The sequence below is a fragment of the Salvelinus alpinus genome, chromosome 38 (genome assembly GCF_045679555.1).
Source record: "Salvelinus alpinus chromosome 38, SLU_Salpinus.1, whole genome shotgun sequence".
NCBI lineage: Eukaryota > Metazoa > Chordata > Actinopteri > Salmoniformes > Salmonidae > Salvelinus > Salvelinus alpinus.
The window spans coordinates 1,790,952-1,812,024 of NC_092123.1; the positions used below are offsets into that span (position 1 = coordinate 1,790,952).

The 21,073-nt window shown below is 47.6% G+C and overlaps 1 protein-coding gene across 13 annotated transcripts in view; it reads left to right on the top strand.

Moving 5' to 3' along the window:
* LOC139566465 (mitogen-activated protein kinase kinase kinase kinase 4-like) overlaps window positions 1-21,073 on the top strand; it is a 51,815-nt gene that overhangs the window by 17,866 nt on the left and 12,876 nt on the right. For 4 of the 13 annotated variants that reach the window (XM_071387656.1, XM_071387658.1, XM_071387661.1 and 1 more), the window contains exons 3-18: window positions 5,891-5,947; window positions 10,953-11,078; window positions 11,246-11,356; window positions 11,535-11,625; window positions 11,787-11,917; window positions 12,142-12,196; window positions 12,343-12,421; window positions 12,953-13,128; window positions 13,604-13,676; window positions 13,946-14,156; window positions 14,596-14,841; window positions 14,946-15,032; window positions 17,166-17,756; window positions 19,014-19,169; window positions 19,818-20,048; window positions 20,937-21,043. In XM_071387656.1, coding sequence (XP_071243757.1) covers window positions 5,891-5,947; window positions 10,953-11,078; window positions 11,246-11,356; window positions 11,535-11,625; window positions 11,787-11,917; window positions 12,142-12,196; window positions 12,343-12,421; window positions 12,953-13,128; window positions 13,604-13,676; window positions 13,946-14,156; window positions 14,596-14,841; window positions 14,946-15,032; window positions 17,166-17,756; window positions 19,014-19,169; window positions 19,818-20,048; window positions 20,937-21,043 — 2,528 coding nt within the window. The remainder of the gene's footprint in view (window positions 1-5,890; window positions 5,948-10,952; window positions 11,079-11,245; window positions 11,357-11,534; window positions 11,626-11,786; window positions 11,918-12,141; window positions 12,197-12,342; window positions 12,422-12,952; window positions 13,129-13,603; window positions 13,677-13,945; window positions 14,157-14,595; window positions 14,842-14,945; window positions 15,033-17,165; window positions 17,757-19,013; window positions 19,170-19,817; window positions 20,049-20,936; window positions 21,044-21,073) is intronic. The other 9 variants (XM_071387659.1, XM_071387667.1, XM_071387660.1 and 6 more) reach the window with 6 other exon arrangements.

The following is a 21,073-nucleotide window of genomic DNA, read 5'->3' on the forward strand; positions in this document are numbered from 1 at the left end:
CTGTATGTAGAATATTTACCCCCTACTACATCACACAGTTCAGGCTTGATCTGATTTATCTATAGAGAAACTGTGCATTGAGCTCAGAAAATAAATTAAATGGAACTCAAATAATTGAACTGACGTCAGTCAATTAATTGTTTAAAAAGCAAAAAATAATTGTCATTTTGGTTAACAGCACTACCTCCCAGGACAAATTGTGTAATGCTGGTCCCATATGGGAGGACCTAGCACACTAAAGGCTGCCTGGCCAACCCAGGAGGAGGAGTTAGAGGGAGCATCGGAGCGAAGCAGCAGTGATAATGCTTGCCTGGGGTCCATTTTGGCTCCTTGTTAATCCACTACGCCCTTTGGTGTTCCCAGATCCTCCCAGTCTGCTAATAGTTGTCGGTCAGATCTGTTTAACTCCAAAGTGGTATGGGCGAGGGACCAAAATGGAACCAGTATGAAGAAAAGTGAAAGATCCTCTTGAACATCATACTCCTATAAACAGATCTATATTTAGGTAACACCTGTAGGTGTGGGTAGCTTTGGAAACATCTCTGTGAGGTGCTCCAAACAGCCCTGTTGCGCTCCAGTACACAGACCTGTTAATGTGCGCTATGCAGCAGGAAGCTAACCATCCTGCTCACAGTTATATGGTACTAGCTGTGGGTTAACCGCTATTTATAGCCTAGCCTTCCACAGTTGGAGGCACAATTGTAGGTTAGTATGCTGGGAATGGGAGTGGAGGGCCATAAGCAGTAGGCATGTCTCAGTGGGTTAACCCCATGGTGTTTGCACAGATTATATTCCAGCTCCTATTACCCTCTCGGGTACAACAATGAATGTACCAATCACAGATCGCCACTTTAATCTCTGATCTAGCAAGGTCGTATAGGTATTTGGTACTACGCTGGAAACCTTGCCTTCAATTCCGTTTGAGCACACAGACCAGTGATGGACAGCTTTTGGAGCCTATCCCTCTGGGATCAGCTGGTCTGGTGTTGAATGTGTCACCCACTCTGTGGCAGTGCCACGGTCTTACCCTGTGTCACAGAGGCCGTGTCGGACTTGACAGTTCATGCAGCTTTAGTGTTCTGATCATGGAATTCCCAACGCGTCATGCATCTACACCTACATTTGAAATATGTCTACCGTGTCCGGATTCCCTTTCCCTGCGCTTTACTCAAATGTCAGAAAGCATTCTATAAACGGTGGGATAGGCAAAATATGATAACCCAACTGATGGCAGAAGCTAACTACTGTAGCTAACTAGCCAGATAACCTCTGTAGCTAGCAAGCAACACTAAAGGGATTGCAAATGGATTAGCATAACTCTAGCCAAACCCAAAATGTTTTTTTCTAAATATTAGATAGGTGGCTAGTTTTTGAGGCCAGGAAACCTAGTCCTCACATGCTAGGAATGTATTTCCTCCACCGTTATAATGAAAAGGTGCCTCAGTCCCAAACACAAGAGTTCTGGAGTGCTGATGACGTCGCACACTGTATGCACTTTTGGTAGCCTGAATGTGTCCAGACTGAGGTGAACACAATCAGACCACAAAGCGACTTTTGTGCGTCTAGACCCGTCTTTTCAATGTGATCTTTGTATTCTGATAGCAGAAGTCGCATGTAAGTGTAGACATGACCTGATGTACCTAGTAGTCACCATCAGGCCACAGTGTAGGGACAGACTATGTGTGTGTTCCCTACACACACAGTCCGGGGCAGCTCTTTTGTCTGTTCTCCCTCCCTGCACTGGCCCTCGCTCTAATGGCTGTCAGCAGACCCACACAGCCCCTGGGCTGTCCATACCACTGCCTGAACACAACTATGCTTTGTGTGTGCGTGAGGAGTGACCCGTTGAGCTACCTCATTATCATACAGGGGTGAGGCGAGACACAAAAGCCCCTTGCGAACGAGACAGCGTTCCCATCCTGGGCTGGAGCCCAGTCTGAGCATCAACAGACTTTCCCTTTGGTGTCAGGTTTCTCACTTAGCACCTTGTCAGTTCTATCCGCAAACAAGCAGGTGAAATGCACCACACTTTGGTTCTATTGAACGCAACTCAATTTTTATGGTTGATACTCTATTAGGAATTTAGAGTCACCTCTTCCATTGAGACCATTTAGTGCTGAAGGAAAACAAGTAGTTTTGTGTTGTAGTGTTTCTTCAGAGGCCGGTACTGTAGCAGCTGCACTGTGATCAATAGCAGCTGCATTATTGACTGGTCTCTCCTCTCACAGACAGCTCAGCTTTGGCTGGCTTCTCGACTGGCTTAAAGTGGCTCCACTCCTTCAGTCTCTCGCTGACTCTGTCACGTGTTGCTCTATATCTGATCAGAGAATGCACTGACATCTACATACTGTACCATGGAGTAAACTACAACCTCTCCCCCATCTCTTTTCACCTCTGTCTGTTCTTTCTGCCCCCCCTCCCCCAATCCTCAGTGTCTTCTGGTGGTTGTAGGAAGTCAGGTCAGCAGTGGGTCAGTTGGCTGGTATGTGTAGCAGATACAGTATAGACAGGGTCTGTTAGTGAGGTAGGGTCAGCGGTGGGTCAGTTGGCTGGTATGTGTAGCAGATACAGTATAGACAGGGTCTGTTAGTGAGGTAGGGGCAGCAGTGGGTCAGTTGGCTGGTATGTGTAGCAGATACAGTATAGACAGGGTCTGTTAGTGAGGTAGGGGCAGCAGTGGGTCAGTTGGCTGGTATGTGTAGCAGATACAGTATAGACAGGGTCTGTTAGTGAGGTAGGGTCAGCAGTGGGTCATTTGGCTGGTATGTGTAGCAGATACAGTATAGACAGGGTATGTTAGTGAGGTAGGGTCAGCAGTGGGTCAGTTGGCTGGTATGTGTAGCAGATACAGTATAGACAGGGTCTGTTAGTGAGGTAGGGGCAGCAGTGGGTCATTTGGCTGGTATGTGTAGCAGATACAGTATAGACAGGGTCTGTTAGTGAGGTAGGGGCAGCAGTGGGTCAGTTGGCTGGTATGTGTAGCAGATACAGTATAGACAGGGTCTGTTAGTGAGGTAGGGTCAGCAGTGGGTCATTTGGCTGGTATGTGTAGCAGATACTAACAGACCCTGTCTATACTGTGAGGTAGGGGCAGCAGTGGGTCATTTGGCTGGTATGTGTAGCAGATACAGTATAGACAGGGTCTGTTAGTGAGGTAGGGTCAGCAGTGGGTCATTTGGCTGGTATGTGTAGCAGATACAGTATAGACAGGGTCTGTTAGTGAGGTAGGGGCAGCAGTGGGTCATTTGGCTGGTATGTGTAGCAGATACAGTATAGACAGGGTCTGTTAGTGAGGTAGGGGCAGCAGTGGGTCAGTTGGCTGGTATGTGTAGCAGATACAGTATAGACAGGGTCTGTTAGTGAGGTAGGGTCAGCAGTGGGTCATTTGGCTGGTATGTGTAGCAGATACTAACAGACCCTGTCTATACTGTGAGGTAGGGGCAGCAGTGGGTCATTTGGCTGGTATGTGTAGCAGATACAGTATAGACAGGGTCTGTTAGTGAGGTAGGGTCAGCAGTGGGTCATTTGGCTGGTATGTGTAGCAGATACAGTATAGACAGGGTCTGTCAGTGAGGTAGGGTCAGCAGTGGGTCAGTTGGCTGGTATGTGTTACAGTATAGTACAGACTCTGGGCCATCTCGTGCTGCTGCTCACTAGACCATTTCTCTCTCACCACTGCTCATCTGGTTTGTGTTGAGAAGAGGGGCATCAATATACGTTCCTGATCTGTGTGTTTATGCTTTCCCTTTCGTGTGTGTGTGTGTGTGTGTGAGAGAGAGGCATTGCCTGAGTAGCCTAGCCTATACATTGCCTGCCCTAAGGGGGATTAGCTCGTCACCCAATGCCTGTACCCCCCCCCCCCTCCCTGCTCAAATGTCACCTTACATCTTCATCTGACCACCTCCCCCTGGGACAATCAGCCCCCCATTACCAGACAGCTCACCTCCCTTTACACTGCCTTTGATGTGCTGGGCCAACCTTTATTTCAGCTAGGTTATTTAACCAGGTAGGCAAGTTGAGAACAAGTTCTCATTTATAATTGTGACCTGGCTAGTTTGTTGTGAGCTATCTTATTACCATGTATGATGATCTAATGTGATTTCACCATTCTGTCATTCATCTGGGCAGCTCCACCTCTTGTGGGAGATATGTTGCCAGGGAATCGTTGAGAAGGATGACTGGGGAAGGAGTGCGATTTGCTTCTGGTTTTACTGGATGAATGCAGAAGAACAGCGGAGAGGGTTTCAGTGATGTTTAGAGAGACTGTGTTGAACGGCCTACTAGCTAATAGTGTGATCTGTCTTCCTCTGGTTGTAGTCTGTTTAAGGAGTGGGGAGGTTGTCTGTACGCCTACTGCGATCTAGTCTGAGAGTTGGAGAGAGGCCAGCACATCTGGCCGTGGTTAGGGGCTTTATGGAGTGTCTGGAGCTGCCTGCTCAGTGATAACCCGTTGCTTCAGGTAACCTCTCCAGGGCCACCGTATCAGACCAGGGGCCTCGGGGCCCCTCGGTCAGTCAGCTCCTGCCCTGGCTGCTGTCTCCGGACAGCGCCCATGTAGCCCAGCTCCAGCAGGTTGGGATTGGAGGATGGGGCTTGAGGTGATTGTTTGTTGTGTGATAGTGGAGAGGGGTTTTGGACTCATATGGGAGAGGGGCCTGGCTGGAGCAATGGGGGCCCTCCTAAAGCCTTGTCTCACACCGATTGGTTGAGAGATCATCCTCCACTTCCTGTCTATAGCCTACATTCTTTCCTGCTTTATTTTGTAGTCCACCCCGCCCCATGACCTGAATCTGAGACATGAGAAATCAGTGAGCACAAAAATACATTCACTCACGAATTGGCCTAAATATCCAACAATGTTACGGTGATTCCTCTTAATTTACCGGATGAAACCGTCATTTGTTCCAAAGATTGTCACCCAAGCGTCATGCTTAAGGACTGCGTTCTCTGGGCTCACAGAGGAGTGGGGGGCCGCAGGGGGTGAAAACTGAACCTCTCCAATGCACCTGTGACCTTTCACCTCGACCAAAGGCTTGTGTGTCTCGACGGGGACTCGAGTTATAAGTAATGTCACTGATGTTTTTATGGACAGTGGCCCCGGGATCAAAGTTGACAGGATTATAAATCCAGAGAGTAAAGAAATGAAGGCTTTTGTCTCATCCGTAGCTGGAGAGAATAAGCTGCTTGGCTTTTGTCATTAACCCCGCATATTTTCAATTGATTGTGGAATGTTCATTCAAAATAGTCTAGATGGAGATGGTCCAGAGACGGTCGTGTGTGCGCATTTATACGCGTCTTGTTCAGATACACAGCTGCTTCTATCATCAAAAACAATACTGCTTTAGCCGCTATCATGCGCACTGCAGCCCCACAGTAGTGGAAATCCCCATTTTGGTTTCTATCCGGATAATTATTAGCAGCTTTTATCTGTTTTGAGGGGTTTGAGACTGAGAGAGGGTAAGATACTATTTCTGTCTCTGTTTATGTAAGGAGTGACTGGTGCTGAGAGGGAGAGAGGAGGACTGTGGGAATGTTTGTTCAGCACAGACATCGTAGCCCCAGTCCATGTCTGTCTGTTTGGATGCTAGTGATTGTTCTGTGTCTATGCTAGGCTTAACCAGCCACATGACGGTACACAGTGGACTGAATCAAAGTGATGATGGTTGTCTATGGAAAGAACTCTTACGGTTGGTCACCTGTAGATTATAGGCCACTATGTACATAGCTAACATGGGATTTACTGTAAGAAGGCATGTTTTGCAAGTTCAAGTGGCACGCGCATACACACACTTATTAACCCTAACCCAGCTGATCAGTGTATTACTGTTACCCTCGGTTGACCTCGTGATGACTGACCTGCTATCTTCTCCTTTTCTCTTCGTCTCTACAGGGGAGACATGTCAAAACTGGACAGCTGGCCGCCATCAAGGTCATGGACGTCACAGAGGTAAACCAGACTAACTGGAACACCGTGTGTGTGTGTGTGTGTGTGTGTGTGTGTGTGTGTGTGTGTGTGTGTGTGTGTGTGTGTGTGTGTGTGTGTGTGTGTGTGTGTGTGTGTGTGTGTGTGTTCAAAGAGGATGTTACATGGCCAGGTCTATTGGTGAACCAATGTAGTCCGAAGCTGAGATGACCTTTCACATTTCAAACTGCCCACTCTGCCTGTTTATTTGTCAACCAGGGCTTTCAGATCATCTTACCATTGTCTTATTTGGGCCTCAGATTAAAGGATAAATGGCCTAATGTCAGGTGGCTTTGCAGGGTTATTACAGTGAGATTGACACAAAGGGCCTTACCCATGGTTTTGAAAGTGTCTTAGCCTAATAAAAAATATAATTAATATACATTTTTATTTCTGTGAGAAAAAAATACCTTTAATTGGGAGAAGTACAAGCTCTTGATGTATTTTATCCTTCGATATACACTATGTATACAAAAGTATGTGGACACAGTGGATTTGGCTATTACAGTGTATAAAATCAAGCACGCAGCCATGCAATCTCCATAGACAAAAATTGGCAGTAGATTGGCCATACTGAAGACCTCAGTGACTTTCAACGTGGCACCGTCATAGGACGTCACCTTTCCAACAAGTCAGTTTGTCAACTTTCTGCCCTGCTAGAGCTGCCCCGGTCAACTGTAAGTGCTGTTATTGTGAAGTGGAAGCGTCTAGGAGCAACAACGGCACAGCCGCAAATCAGTAGGGCACACACACTCACAGAACGGGAGAGCTGAAGCGCATAGCGTGTAAAAATCGTCTGTCCTCGGTTGCAACACTCACTACTGAGTTCCAAACTGCCTCTGGAAGAAACGTCAGCACAAGAACTGTTCGTCGGGAGCTTCGGGAAAGGTGTTTCCATGGCCGAGCAGCTGCACACAAGCATAAGATTATCATGCGCAATGCCAAGCGTCGGCTGGAGTGGTGTAAATCTCGCCGCCATTGGACTCTGGAGCAGTGGAAACGTGTTCTCTGGAGTGATGAATCACGCTTCACCGTCTTGCATTCCAACGGACGAATCTGCCAAACCCAGATGCAAGGAGAATGCTACCTGCCCCAATGCATAGTGCTAACTGTAAAGTTTGGTGGAGGAGGAATAATGGTCTGGGCCTGCTTATCATGGTTCGGTTAGGTCCTTTAGTTCCCGTGAAGGGAAACCTTAACACTACAGCATGCAATGACATTCTTGACGATTCTGTGCTTCCAACTTTGTGGCAGCAGTTTGGGGGAGGCCCTTCCCTGTTTCAGCATGACAATGCCACCGTGCACAAAGCGAGGTCCATACGGAAATGGTTTGTCGGTCGGTATGGAAGAAATTGACTGGCCTGCACAGAGCCCTGACCTCAACCCCATCGAAAACCTTTGTGAGGAATTGGAACGCCGACTGCGAGCCAGGCCTGATCGCCCAACATCAGTGCCTCACCTCACTAATGCTCTTGTGGGTGAATGGAAGCAAGTCCCCGCAGTAATGTTCCAACATCTAGTGCAAAGCCTTCCCAGAAGAGCGGTGGCAGTTGTAGCAGGAAAGAGGGGACCAACTTCATATTAACGCCCGTGATTTTGGAATGAGGTGTTCGACAAGCATGTAGTGTAGTGGTCTTGTAGTTAGCCAACTCCTCATTTAGAATATGCTAGTCTACATGGAAATTCTTTGAGGTCCTGTCTACATTTCAGGAAGAACTTTGACTTCTCCGTAATCAGCCGCTCGTAAATCTCAGTATAATAAGCAGAGATCATTACAGCTAAAGCCAGCAGGATGTTTTATGGCTAAATTACGTCATTTTGAGGCAGGCAGGCAGGAGGGCAGCCCTTTGCGCTTTCTGTGGCATTCTGCTTTTATCTACTGAAATAGGACCTCCCAGTGAATATGGAACTAGCTGGACCACCCACATACACATACCCTAATGAGACCCCCCCCCCCCCCCATCCCAAGGGACTTGTGGTTAGTTTTATGATATAGCCTTTGCAGTATAGGCCATGTGGCCCATGTCGTTTAACATAACGTTTACTCTTAAACATTGCCTAAGTAAAATTCTCAATTCCGTTGCATGCCAATGTGGTCATTCTGGTTCTAGACCAGTTTCTCTGTTCTTATGCCCTGACTTGCCCCCCTGCCTGCCACTCCCTGCTGACTGTCATGATTAAGGCTCTGATGATGTGTTGCCTAACCGTTTCCTGCCATGGGTGTCATAGGGCATGTCTCACCTGGTTTCCACTAGTTACCCCAGCCACAAAACCAAAAAGGTATATCGTTAAAAGGCATGAAAACAAAAATGAGTTTTTTGGTCTTAATTTAAGGTTAGGCATAAGGTTAGCTTTGTGGTTAAGGTTAGGCTTAAAAATTAAGAAGAGAAATTGTAGAAATAGGTGGTTTGTTACTTTGTCTGTGGTAACTAGTGACGACCCACTCCACCCCCCGGTTACGTGGTCATACACCTGTCCTGATATAGCCTCTAGTCTATGATATGAGGGATATATGTAGAGATTTCACCACTATAGGCTATGAATGACTCTTGCTTCACCCTGCCAGGTAGAAGAGCACCTGTTATCTCAACAGCAGCTGTCTGTTGTCCTGACAAACTGTTACTGTTGCTGAGAGAGGGATAGGTGGGCATGGCAGTCCTGGGCTGTACTATTAGCCTGCTCTGCTCTCCCACTAAGCAACTGCCGGGGCGGCTGGTAGCCTAGGAGTTAGAGCGTTGGACTAGTAACCGAAAGGTTGCAAAATCGAATCCCCGAGCTAACAAGGTATAAATCTATCGTTCTACCCCTGAACAAGGCAGTTAACCCACTGTCCCTAGGCCGTCATTGAAAATAAGAATTTGTTCTTAACGGACTTGCCTAGTTAAATAAAGGTAAAATAAATATGCCTGGCCATGCTGTGTATTGTTTTAACCTTTGACCTACATGGTGCTGCGTTAACCGCTTGAATGATAATGATAATTGAATGATCATTTCTGTCTAAATGGAAAATGACATACCCAAAAGTGAATCCCCCCTCGTTTTTGTCCCAGTGATTGTCAGGAATGCTCAGCCAGCCGCCTGTTCACAAACAGCTGCAGGAAAGATGGGAAAGAGGGAGGGCTAGAGGGGGAGCAAACGAGAGGGAATGCAGCAATAAGGCTGCCTGCACAGCCAACAGACAGCCTCTACTTGCTGGCACTGGAAGGGTCTGGTGGAAGAGAACTGTGTGCGTGTACCTACGTCCATCTTTAAACACACCACCACCGTCACAGTAACTGCATCGCTCTTCACTAATGTCCCCATTGTTCAGGCTCCTCCTTTCCACCAGGGCTTTCTGTAAGACAAGGGGTTTAACACTCGCGGTGTGTCAGTTACTGTCACTGTTAATCATTGTCAAGTTGTTGCAAAGGAAGAGATTAAGCTAATGGTGGGGTGACCTTTTGTTGTTTTCCTCACGGTTTTCATGTGAGGTGGGGGAGGGAGGATGTTTTTGTGTGGGTGTATGGGTTTTGGATGTGTAAAACCCCAGTGATTTGAGGGGGTGTATGGGGATATCACACTGAAATCATATTCTTCTGCTGAAAAGCCAGATTTTTAAAATGATTATCTGTCCTGTAATTGGAAATAAATGTGTAGGCATGGGCTCTAATGGAATTCCAGTTGTTTAGCTGAGGAGATTTGATATATACATGTACAGTCGTATTAGGGATGTGACAAATGAAATAAATTTAAGCGTTTAAATAAAATCGCTTTTCTGTAAAAACAATATGAAAAAAAAAAAAAAAAATCCAAGTCAATTAACAATGCTGCTGTGCTACTGCCAGCAACGGTTTGGGTCTCATGGTTAGTCCCTTTCCAGATGGTTAAGCATTGCACCTGTACTTCCTTCCACCTTGCAAAGTTTGCATTTCCTTCTCATTTAACTTCTCAAAGTATTGCCATACAGGGCTTAGCTGCTGTCGCTTGCCTTTCTCTGCCATTTTTCCAACCGTTGATGACGTGATGTTGGGTAGTCGACTCCAAATTAATTGATTCCTTGACACCTTGCACGTCGACTCCCATGTCAAGATTGACTCCTAAGATTCAGTATTTTTTTAGAATTGAGGAGACTGATTAGTCGCCGTAATTCCGAGAAGAACACTCGCATCTTTCATAGTGAGGGATGGAGAGAGAGGAGTGGGGCACATTATAGGTAGGTCGGCCACCAGGCAGACAGTCAGAACCGTGCACTAGGCCTATCTATCGGCAATCAAAAGCAGTGTCTCACAATGGAATGCGGTACACACTCGCATCATTAGAGAAGAGAAAGAGCAGGCGAGCCAGGGAGAGGGCGGGGGGGGCAGGCAGAACCGGGCTCATATGTCTTGGGAATCTGTCTCTCGCAATGTCTTGTCTTCCTTGATTCGCAAATTCACCAAAGTAGTCTAAAGTTCGCCTCTTCCCCTCTGGTTTTAGTTAAATTACACAACTTTCCCCAGGACTTTATAGCCTATAGTCTAGTTATGCTATAACAAAATGTTGCTATAACAAAAATGTTCTGTTTGGGATTTTTCTTAATGTTAAGGATCTCAATTTAGTTTAAATGTTCACACCCCTAAGTCTTAGAGATAGGTTACAGATAGTATAATGGATTCTGTCTGCCATGGACCCCCCCCCCCCCCCCCCCCCCCCACACACACACACACACACTCACACACACACACAATGAGATACACACATTAATACCCAAACAAAGAAGTCGTTAGAGCAGTGTGTGTACTGCGTAGCCGAGATGTCACATTGTTTACGGGCCGTGGATGAATGAGGGTTTAATACCCCCCTACAAAGGCACTTATCAACCCCCGCGAGACTTGACCTTTGTGGAATGTGGGAAATGATTGACTATTATACATCTGTAACCATCCACACACGATAGTGATTTTCCTATGACGTCTTCCTCCCCCGGCCTTCTCTCTTTATCTAATGACTAATGGTGTCTGTGTGCCTGTAGGATGAGGAGGAGGAAATCAAACTGGAGATCAATATGCTCAAGAAGTACTCCCATCACAGAAACATTGCCACGTACTACGGTGCTTTTATCAAGAAGAGTCCCCCGGGGCATGATGACCAACTGTGGGTGAGTATCTAGCAGGAGTGTTTCCCAATGGCTGAATAATCAGAACTGGTAAATCTGCAGCAGCATGAATCAGAGCAATATCCCTAAGTCTTCTACTGTTTTGACTCTCATTTAGCCTTAGAAGTGCTTATGTAGGCGTCTGACTGAGTATTGTGTGTGTCCTGTAGCTGGTGATGGAGTTCTGTGGGGCGGGCTCCATCACAGACCTGGTGAAGAACACTAAAGGCAACCAGCTCAAGGAGGACTGGATCGCCTACATCTCCAGAGAAATCCTCCGGGTGAGCCTGTCCTCCGGCCCCCTCCATCCCCTCTTTTCTTTCACCTTCTATCTTCAGTCTCCTTGTTCATTGTGTAATAATATGTTAATAGAAAGTCTTTACCCTCCGCTACTTCAATGCTCTGGTCTTAGACATGTGGTCTCACGTCTACACACCTTCCTCTCCTCCTCTTCTTCAGGGACTGGCCCACCTGCACGCCCACCACGTCATCCACCGTGACATCAAGGGACAGAACGTTCTGCTCACAGAGAACGCCGAGGTCAAGCTTGGTGGGTGACAATATGTTTTGTACGTTACGGACAACAACCCTGTTTGGGCAAACCTTTGGGATTCCAAAATCACGGCTATTTTAGCCAGTCACCTAGTCTAGATGTTTACTGCAATGCAGTTGTGTATAACTAGTTTCAACTTCTGATTGGTTGTCTTGCAGTGGACTTTGGCGTGAGCGCCCAGTTGGACCGGACGGTGGGGAGGAGGAACACATTCATCGGGACTCCCTATTGGATGGCGCCCGAGGTCATTGCCTGTGACGAGAACCCTGAGGCCACCTACGACTACAGAGTAAGACCCTCGCCCTCTTCCACACAGTACTCCGACGTTTTAGCCATGATTTGAACCTGCCACTTATGTCCTCCTTGACATCTGTAGCTACTGGTAACTTTAGCTACTGCTACGATGTGGGGTAGAATGCAAGAGTCTGCTTGGTAGAGTATGTTGCGCTTCAGTGTCTGATGTAGTGAGGGTGTTGCTATGTCTGATGCCTCTCACTGTGTCTCCTCTTCCAGAGTGACTTGTGGTCAACTGGAATCACTGCCATTGAAATGGCCGAAGGAGCTCCTCGTAAGTACCTGCCTATCCCCAGGTCACACCTCTATCGTCTCTTTTAGATGGCAGCTCTATTGGTTCCTTCTGCCCTTGTCTTTGCTTTTCTCCCTGTCATGTTTATACTGATCCCCTCTGGTGTGTGTGTGTGTGTTCACTTTTAGCGCTGTGCGACATGCATCCGATGCGAGCACTCTTCCTCATCCCAAGGAACCCTCCCCCGCGACTCAAGTCCAAGAAGTGGTAAGTTACCAAGATTCTGTCAGCTGGGGTTAGAGGTCTCCTCTCTCGCTCTCCTCCCTCCTCCTCCTCTCTGAACAGCTGTGGCACATGTGAGGAAGGCCTGTTGGCTCACGGCGAGGCTCCTCAGCCCTCGTTCAGGGGGAAACTCAACCCTCTGAGACTTTTCGCTGGCAGCGGTGTATTTACTATTATGACCGCTTTTCTTTTGAGACGGGTTTTTCTCAGAATATTCATTGTATATAAGTTATGAAAGGCTCACTGGATTTCTGTCTAAATGGATAAAACAGGATCTTCCTATTTCAGACTTGTAGCTTCTCAGGCTCTTTTGACGGTTGGTTTAGTTTCAGTCTGTCATTTGTTGTCTTGTCAGTGGGTTGTGGAAGATGGATTTATTTTATGTCAGACAAAAAGGCCCAAAAAGTTGCGTATTACCACCAGTAAGCATGTAGCCTATCTCATTAGCGGCATCTGTCTTGACCACTGTCTCTTTCTCCCGCCCCCTCTACACCCCCCTCCCCCTTCCTCTTTCAGGTCTAAGAAGTTTTGCAGCTTCATAGAGGGCTCCCTGGTGAAGAACTACAACCAGCGCCCCCCCACCGAGCAGCTGCTCAAGCACCCGTTCATCAGAGACCAGCCCAACGAGAGGCAGGTCCGCATCCATCTCAAAGACCACATTGACCGCACCAAGAAGAAGAGGGGGGAGAAAGGTGAGTCTGCCTCTCCCTGTTTAATCACAGAGTCTTAAAGTAATACTGTGAATATGATGATAATGCCCTATTAGTGTAAGAGCTGTTTGAAAAGACCGCCAGAAATTTCTGCCTGTTTTGGTGGGATGGAGCTTTTGCCTACCTGGTGAAATCACCAGGCGGTGAATTAGTTAATAGGCCAATGAGAGAGTTCCAAACCTCTCTGCCAAGAACAGCACATTTTCCCCACTCAGACCACTCCCAGATACTTCTAGCAAAATTCTACCTTGAGAATTTTCTCTTTGATAAGAAGCTATTTTTGTGTATTTTCAACCATTTTAATTGAAAACAATCACTGTAAGGTACTTAATTGTTACCCAGAAATGATTTGATGTTGAGATAAAAACATCTGCATTTCGCCTTCGTGTGCTTTACATTTACACTGAATAGCCCATGTTTCTACATCTTGCCACACTGTCCACGTCTTGTTCTTCAGATGAGACTGAATATGAGTACAGCGGGAGTGAGGAGGAAGAGGAGGATGCTGGAGAGCAAGAGGGAGAGCCTAGGTAATGTCTTAGTGTTACATGTTGATGTACACAGTTCATTTTGCAATTCACAATATAGCGGGATATCTCTGCTCACCTGCCACCAGCGTAGCAAACACCTACCTGGAATCGCTAAACAACTCCACCCATCTGACACAGAAACAAACTAACTGTTCCCTTGAACTAAATCATGAACTAACTCACTGTTCCCTTGAACTAAATCATGAACTAACTCACTGTTCCCTTAAACTAAATCACTATTCCTTCGTATTCGCTGGTACACCCTGCAGCTCCATAGTGAACATGCCGGGTGAGTCGACGCTGCGTAAGGACTTCATCCGGCTGCAGCAGGAGAACAAGGAGCGCTCGGAGGCGCTGCGCCGACAGCAGCTCCTGCAGGAGCAGCAGCTCCGTGAGCAGGAGGAGTACAAGCGCCAACTACTGGCCGAGAGGCAGAAACGCATTGAGCAACAGAAGGAGCAGAGGAGGCGACTGGAGGAGGTAGAGTTAATAAACATTGATTCATTGATTTTAAAGTAAAACTTGTATGTAGAATTTAGGGTGTGAGTACAGTGCAAGGTGCTGCATGCTCTGAATAACTCGATTGGCTAGTTCTGCTGTCTGTGAAGAAATGGGTGGGGTGTAGGTTGATCCTGCAGCCACGATTGGACAGAGCAAAACTGTGATCACCCCAAAGAGGGTCGAACTTGGATAGCCCACAATGACGCAGCCCATGCTGTCACAGAAGACTGCCATTACAAGGATAAAAGGTGTCCTAATATTTTTAGATCTATAGACAGCTGCTCCTCGCTTAATCAATTCACCAAAGCCTGTATTTGACTTCCCATCCTCTCTTGTTTTCCTCAAATCATTCAGATCACTGCTACTATGGAAAATCATTGCCATAGTAGCAGTGACATCTCATAATATCTTTGAACAGGGAATCCCAACTAGAATTTCAGCTCTCCCTGTGTGTCGTATCCCTGAGGTTCTCTCTCTGTTGCCCCCTCCTGGTGCCTCACAGCAACAGCGACGCGAGCGCGAGATGAGGAGGCAGCAGGAGCGTGAGCAGCGCCGCCGCGAGCAGGAGGAGAAGAGGCGCATGGAGGAGATGGAACGACGGCGGAAAGAGGACGATGAGCGCCGGAGGGCGGAGGAGGAGAAAAGGAGGAGCGACCGTGAGCAGGTAGGTCTTTAAATGACAAGAAGCACTCTAATTGGCCTACATGCTGGGCAGTTTTGTCACTTCCTGTATTTCATCCAATCATGGAGGCTGTGTTTGATTGACAGGAGTACATTCGTCGGCAGCTGGAGGAGGAGCAGAGGCACCTGGAGATCCTGCAGCAGCAGCTGCTCCATGAACAGGCCATGCTCCTGGTAAGAAACTTGCATCCTACCACTCTTACTCTCCCGGGGCGCGTTCAGGAGGGCGCAACGTTACAGACCGTTCAGAAATTGGTTACGTAGAACACCCATGAGTCTTTGTCAAGTAGAACAGGGAATGGTGTCTGGAGCTGTATTCTATTACATTTGTATTGACAATGTTGTATCGCACATTTAGGAGCAATCTCTTTTCTAGAACATAGATGGTAATCAAGGCAAGGTGTTATGGCTATATTGTATGAATAATGGTTGATGTTAGCTGTTGTATAGATTTGTCATTCGGAAATACCCTACAGGAAGATGGGACTTCCTATGTTTCTCTGCCGGTGTCTCTGGTTACATTTACATCCTGAGGAAATGAGTTGAGATATAGATACAGATATATATACACCGCTCAAAAAAATAAAGGGAACACTTAAACAACACAATGTAACTCCAAGTCAATCACACTTCTGTGAAATCAAACTGTCCACTTAGGAAGCAACACTGATTGACAATAAATTTCACATGCTGTTGTGCAAATGGAATAGACAAAAGGTGGAAATTATAGGCAATTAGCAAGACACCCCCAATAAAGGAGTGGTTCTGCAGGTGGTGACCACAGACCACTTCTCAGTTCCTATGCTTCCTGGCTGATGTTTTGGTCACTTTCACTGGAGGAGGCCGTAGGAGGGCAACAACCCAGCAGCAAGACCGCTACCTCCGCCTTTGTGCAAGGAGGATTAGGAGGAGCACTGCCAGAGCCCTGCAAAATGACCTCCAGCAGGCCACAAATGTGCATGTGTCTGCTCAAACGGTCAGAAACAGACTCCATGAGGGTGGTATGAGGGCCCGACGTCCGCAGGACGTTTGGCATTTGCCAGAGAACACCAAGATTGGCAAATTCGCCACTGGCGCCCTGTGCTCTTCACAGATGAATGCAGGTTCACACGCACATGTGACAGACGTGACAGAGTCTAGAGACGCCGTGGAGAACGTTCTGCTGCCTGCAACATCCTCCAGCATGACCGGTTTGGCGGTGGGTCAGTCATGGTGTGGGGTGGCATTTCTTTGGGGGACCGCACAGCCCTCCATGTGCTCGCCAGAGGTAGCCTGACTGCCATTAGGTACCGAGATGAGATCCTCAGACCCCTTGTGAGACCATATGCTGGTGCGGTTGGCCCTGGGTTCTTTCTAATGCAAGACAATGCTAGACCTCATGTGGCTGGAGTGTGTCAGCAGTTCCTGCAAGAGGAAGGCATTGATGCTATGGACTGGCCCGCCCGTTCCCCAGACCTGAATCCAATTGAGGACATCTGGGACAACATGTCTCGCTCCATCCACCAACGCCACGTTGCACCACAGACTGTCCAAGAGTTGGCGGATGCTTTAGTCCAGGTTTGGGAGGAGATTCCTCAGGAGACCATCCGCCACCTCATCAGGAGCATGCCCAGGCGTTGTAGGGAGGTCATACAGGCATGTGGAGGCCACACACACTACTGAGCCTCATTTTGACTTGTTGTAAGGACATTACATCAAAGTTGGATCAGCCTGTAGTGTGGTTTTCCACTTTAATTTTGAGTGTGACTCCAAATCCAGACCTCCATGGGTTAATAAATTTGATTTCCATTGATAATTTTTGTGTGATTTTGTAGTCAGCACATTCAACTATGTAAAGAAAAAAGTATTTAATAAGAATGTTTCATTCATTCAGATCTAGGATGTGTTATTTTAGTGTTCCCTTTATTTTCTTGAGCAGTGTATATACGTGTGTGTATATATAAAGTCACCTTTTTGTTTCTTTATTGCTCAGCATTCACCATTCTGTCTTGCTTCCCATAAATTGAACCGTTCAACACTATTCACCCAATCCTCAACTTTGTTTCTATTACTCGCTAATGAAGGTTGTAACATTTATTTGTGGGTAATGAAATGAAAGAATCTGCAGATTAAGGAAGACTTTATTTAACATGTTTGTAGGCTTGAATTTATCAAGCTCACTTCATTTTTATAGAACTAAGCTGAATCAGTCTTCAAGTGCTTAATGTAATACAATTCACCCCCCAAGGTAGCATTAGCTTATACATGCCATTAGCCACTTTCCCCCATGTCTAATGTGCCTCAACTCAGCCGCGCACTCTGCATCAGGAGTTCAAATGGCGGGAGCTGGAGGAGCAGCGGAAGGCAGAGCGTCTCCACAAGCGTCTGCAGCAGGAGCAGGCCTATCTGCTGTCCCTCCAGCACGACAATAAACCACCGCAGCCCTGCGAAAAGACTGAAGACCCCAAGAGAATGTCCCCTGACAGTACTAGCAAAGCCCCTCAGACAACGTCCCCAGGCCCTGTTGGCGATAGAGCCCCAGCTCCACAACCCCAATTCCTCAATAATTCTAATGCTATTGCTTCACGGAGAACGTCCTGCGATAACACTAGGTCCCCACAAGCCCATTTCCTGGACAACGTTACTGCTAACGCCCCACGGAGAATGTCCTCGGATACCACAAAGTCCCCACAAACCATGTCCCGGGATAATACTACCAAGGCCCCTCAGAAACTGTACCCCAACAGTGTTGATAAAGACTCAGAAAAGACCACCTCTGACAATAGCGATTCCCTAGCCACCCAGTCTACAGACGTTACTAAACCCTCACAGACCGGGGGCCTAGACGGCCCCAAGTCCCCACAGACAGACCGCTCGGAGCCTAGCGACGCTCTCGGTGATCCTCAGCCAATCAGAGAGGTGAACCCCAACACGACATCACTTCCTCCTTCTGCTGCCTGCTGCTACTTCTATTCTAGCTGCCTGCCCCCCCTCTCCACACAGCGTGTTGTTAGTCCTGGTGGTGTGAGCTGGAGTTATGGTTTTCTTTTTTCTTTCAGTTATCGTCTTAAAATAGTGTTTAATACCTCACAAAGTCCAATGTAGCACTGCGTTTAATGTATGCAAGTCAAAATAGCCAATAACATTACCGTACTAGGATAACAATGTTGTCTTTGTCTGTTTCGGTGGTGCTGTGCAAAATGATTAGTGAGGAGACTACTCAGCCAACCATTTTGTTTGACCTTCTGGCTAAGAGGAGAGGACAGTCAGAGAAAAGAAAGCCAGTCGCTCACAACCACCGCCTCTCTAAAACTGTACTGCTTCACTTCTGGCTCTAGTCTTTGCTTGACTATCTGATGCTTCTCTACTAAAACATCTGAGGATGACGTGTCTGAATCTTGAGAGGACTGAGCAAGGAAGAGACTAAGTATAGCCTGAAACGCTGCTAGCTGGTTCTCTGTCAACATCATTTTGCATTTAGGACCAAGTGGTTTGATTACGCAGAACACGGTACATTTTCTCTTGCCATTAGTCAGCTATAATTAATTTAATGGAAAATGCATCTATTTTTCTTTCATATGCATTCACAGTTGAGTTGCCATACCTGAATGTAACACATATTTAAATCAATGGGCTTGAATTGATATAGCCTTAGGCAGTAAAGTAAGGCGGTGATGAGTCGAAGCTGTCAGTACTTCACATATTGCTGTCTCTACTGCAGTGGTGAAAAGCATACGAAGTAGTCAGGTGTTCCTGCTCTTGTCTTCCTCTCACATACCTACTAAATAAGCGTGAAGGTTTGTAATGCGGCTGTGCCTTGTACTGTTCAGGTAAGTGACTGGAGAGGGTGTCATGCATGTGGTCAGCTCAGGCCCACACTAACGTATGTGTGCTGCCGGGTCCCAGAGAGAGACTGTGCTGCTGGGTCCCAGAGAGAGACTGTTCTCTGGGATGACTCCCCTGGAGGTGTAAGATGTCATTAACAGACTGTCTGAGGTGGGCTCGTGTGCATGTCAACGGACTTTCCCTCCCTGTCGATAACAAGGCGTCGGCTTCAGTGTTGACTCTTCCTCGTTCTCCTTGTCTTTCTCCTTGTGTGTTCTGTCGTTGAGTTAATGCCTCAACCTTGACCCCACTGATCCTCACTGACCCTGTCTGTCTGTCCTGCCCTCCCAGGCCGACGAGCGCTTCCGAAAGAACATTCAGGGCTCCCCCCAGACCGCCCCACCCACCAAGCAGCCCCCCGTGCCCCCCCGCTCCGAACCATTCTCTAACGGCGGCTCCTCCTCCGAGTCTGTCCCGCCTGCCATGCACCGGCCCATGGAACCACAGGTAAACCCCTCCTCATCCTTCCCTCCCTTCTCTCTCTCGATCTACCGCTCTCCATACAGTAGGTTATCTGACAGCAAGGCATTGTCGCCACGAGTTGTCCATTCTAGCACCCACACAGATATAGAATGATATATCTCTGTGAGTGAGCTAGTAGAGGTCCCAATACAATGACATGCTCCATCATGTCAGTAGATCTACTCAAATCTGTTGTGTCATAGTGGGATTTCTGGAACCTTCCACTAATTGACCTGAGCAAAAGCTTGTCCCTTCAGTGGTGTGATAAACCTTACCCAGGATGCCAGAGGAGGCTGCATGTGATTGGCTGCTTGGCTCCCCTTCACTCATCTCCTTGCCCCTCTCACTGTGCCATTCAACTATCTGTTGTCCTGTTATTTGTCTTCACTGTAAATGTTTTTGTGCGTGAACCTGTGACTGTTTCTGTTGTCGCTTTTGTTTGTGTACGTCTCGAACTGCATGATGTCTGTGTATGTGCAATGCATGTCTATTATATGCATATGTTACATGTATATGCATATGTTTTCAGCCATGTCCTTCATCTCTGTGCCTTCACTCTGTAGTTTGACCTTCTCCCCCTCCCTCCTACCTCCCCCCTGTTCTCTCCCCTCTGTGTGTCTGTCTGTTTGGAAGGTCCAGTGGTCCCACCTGGCCGCTCTTAAGAGCAGCAGCGCCGCCCCGCCCCCCGTCGTGTCTCGCTCCCATTCCTTCAGTGAACCCGCGGTTCCTAGTTTTGCACATCTCCATCTGCGCTCCCAGGAGCCCCACAACCACCACCTTCACCCCTCTGCTGCCGCACCATCAGCTGCACGCACTGACCCCCAGCCCCTCGCCTCGGGCCCCAGCGACGAGGTGCCCCCCAGGGTAAGAGAGGACAGGCCAGGGGACCCCCTTTTCCAGCCCCCATTTGTGGTCCCCTCAGAGGTGCAAGATAGCAATGTCTACAGCCTCTCTGGGTGTCCCATCCAACAGCAGTGGGATTACACTGTGGGCTTTTGCCTTCACCATTATAAGGCTGTGTCCCACAGCATAGTGTAGGTCTACAATAAAGTAGATTAGTCTGGTTCAGTAGTATAATCAGTGATTGATAGCAATCTTGAGAAATATCTCCTGGTTGTAGCTGCAATTGTCCCAGTGTACAGTACTGGAGTCCCTATAGTAACTAGCTTTACTCAGTGCTGTGCTTCCACTGGCTAACTACACACCATCTGGTCCTGCATGGCTTCATGAGTTGTTCCTCTTCTAGTACTTCACTGTGTACATCATGCATGCCCATCATATTCACTCTGTCCACTAATGTAACGGAGGGCCGACCAAAACCGTTACCTAGACCAGCGTTTCCCAAAACTCGGTCCTGCCCACCCCACATTTGAGTTTTTTGTCCCAGCACTACACCGCTGAATCAAATAGTCAAAGCTTGATGATGAGTTGGTTATTTGAATCAGCTGTGTAGTGCTTGGGCAAAACCCAAAACGTGCACCCAGGACAGAGTTTGGGGAACCCTGAACTTAGACCACTGCTTGGTGGGGATAATAGATCATAGCTATTGAATAATGATCTGGGTCCAGAGTTTATTACCAATATCCATGTCTTCTCTGTAGATGAATAACATGATCCAGCGACGTAGTTGGAGGGTAGAATGCACATTTGGGAAGAGGGATTGGGGCTATGCAGCGGTGCTAGGACCTGCTGTGGTGTTAGTTTATGCTCCTGTAGCCAGGTGTGTGAGGGCGTCTGTCTTGTCTACCACAGGTTCCAGTGAGGACAACATCCAGGTCCCCTGTGCTGTCACGCAGAGACTCTCCTCTCCAGGCCTCTGCCCCGCCTAGCAACCAGGCAGTACAGAGGAACGCCGGCAGGTAGGTGGTCAACTCTGTGTGGTGTTTGAA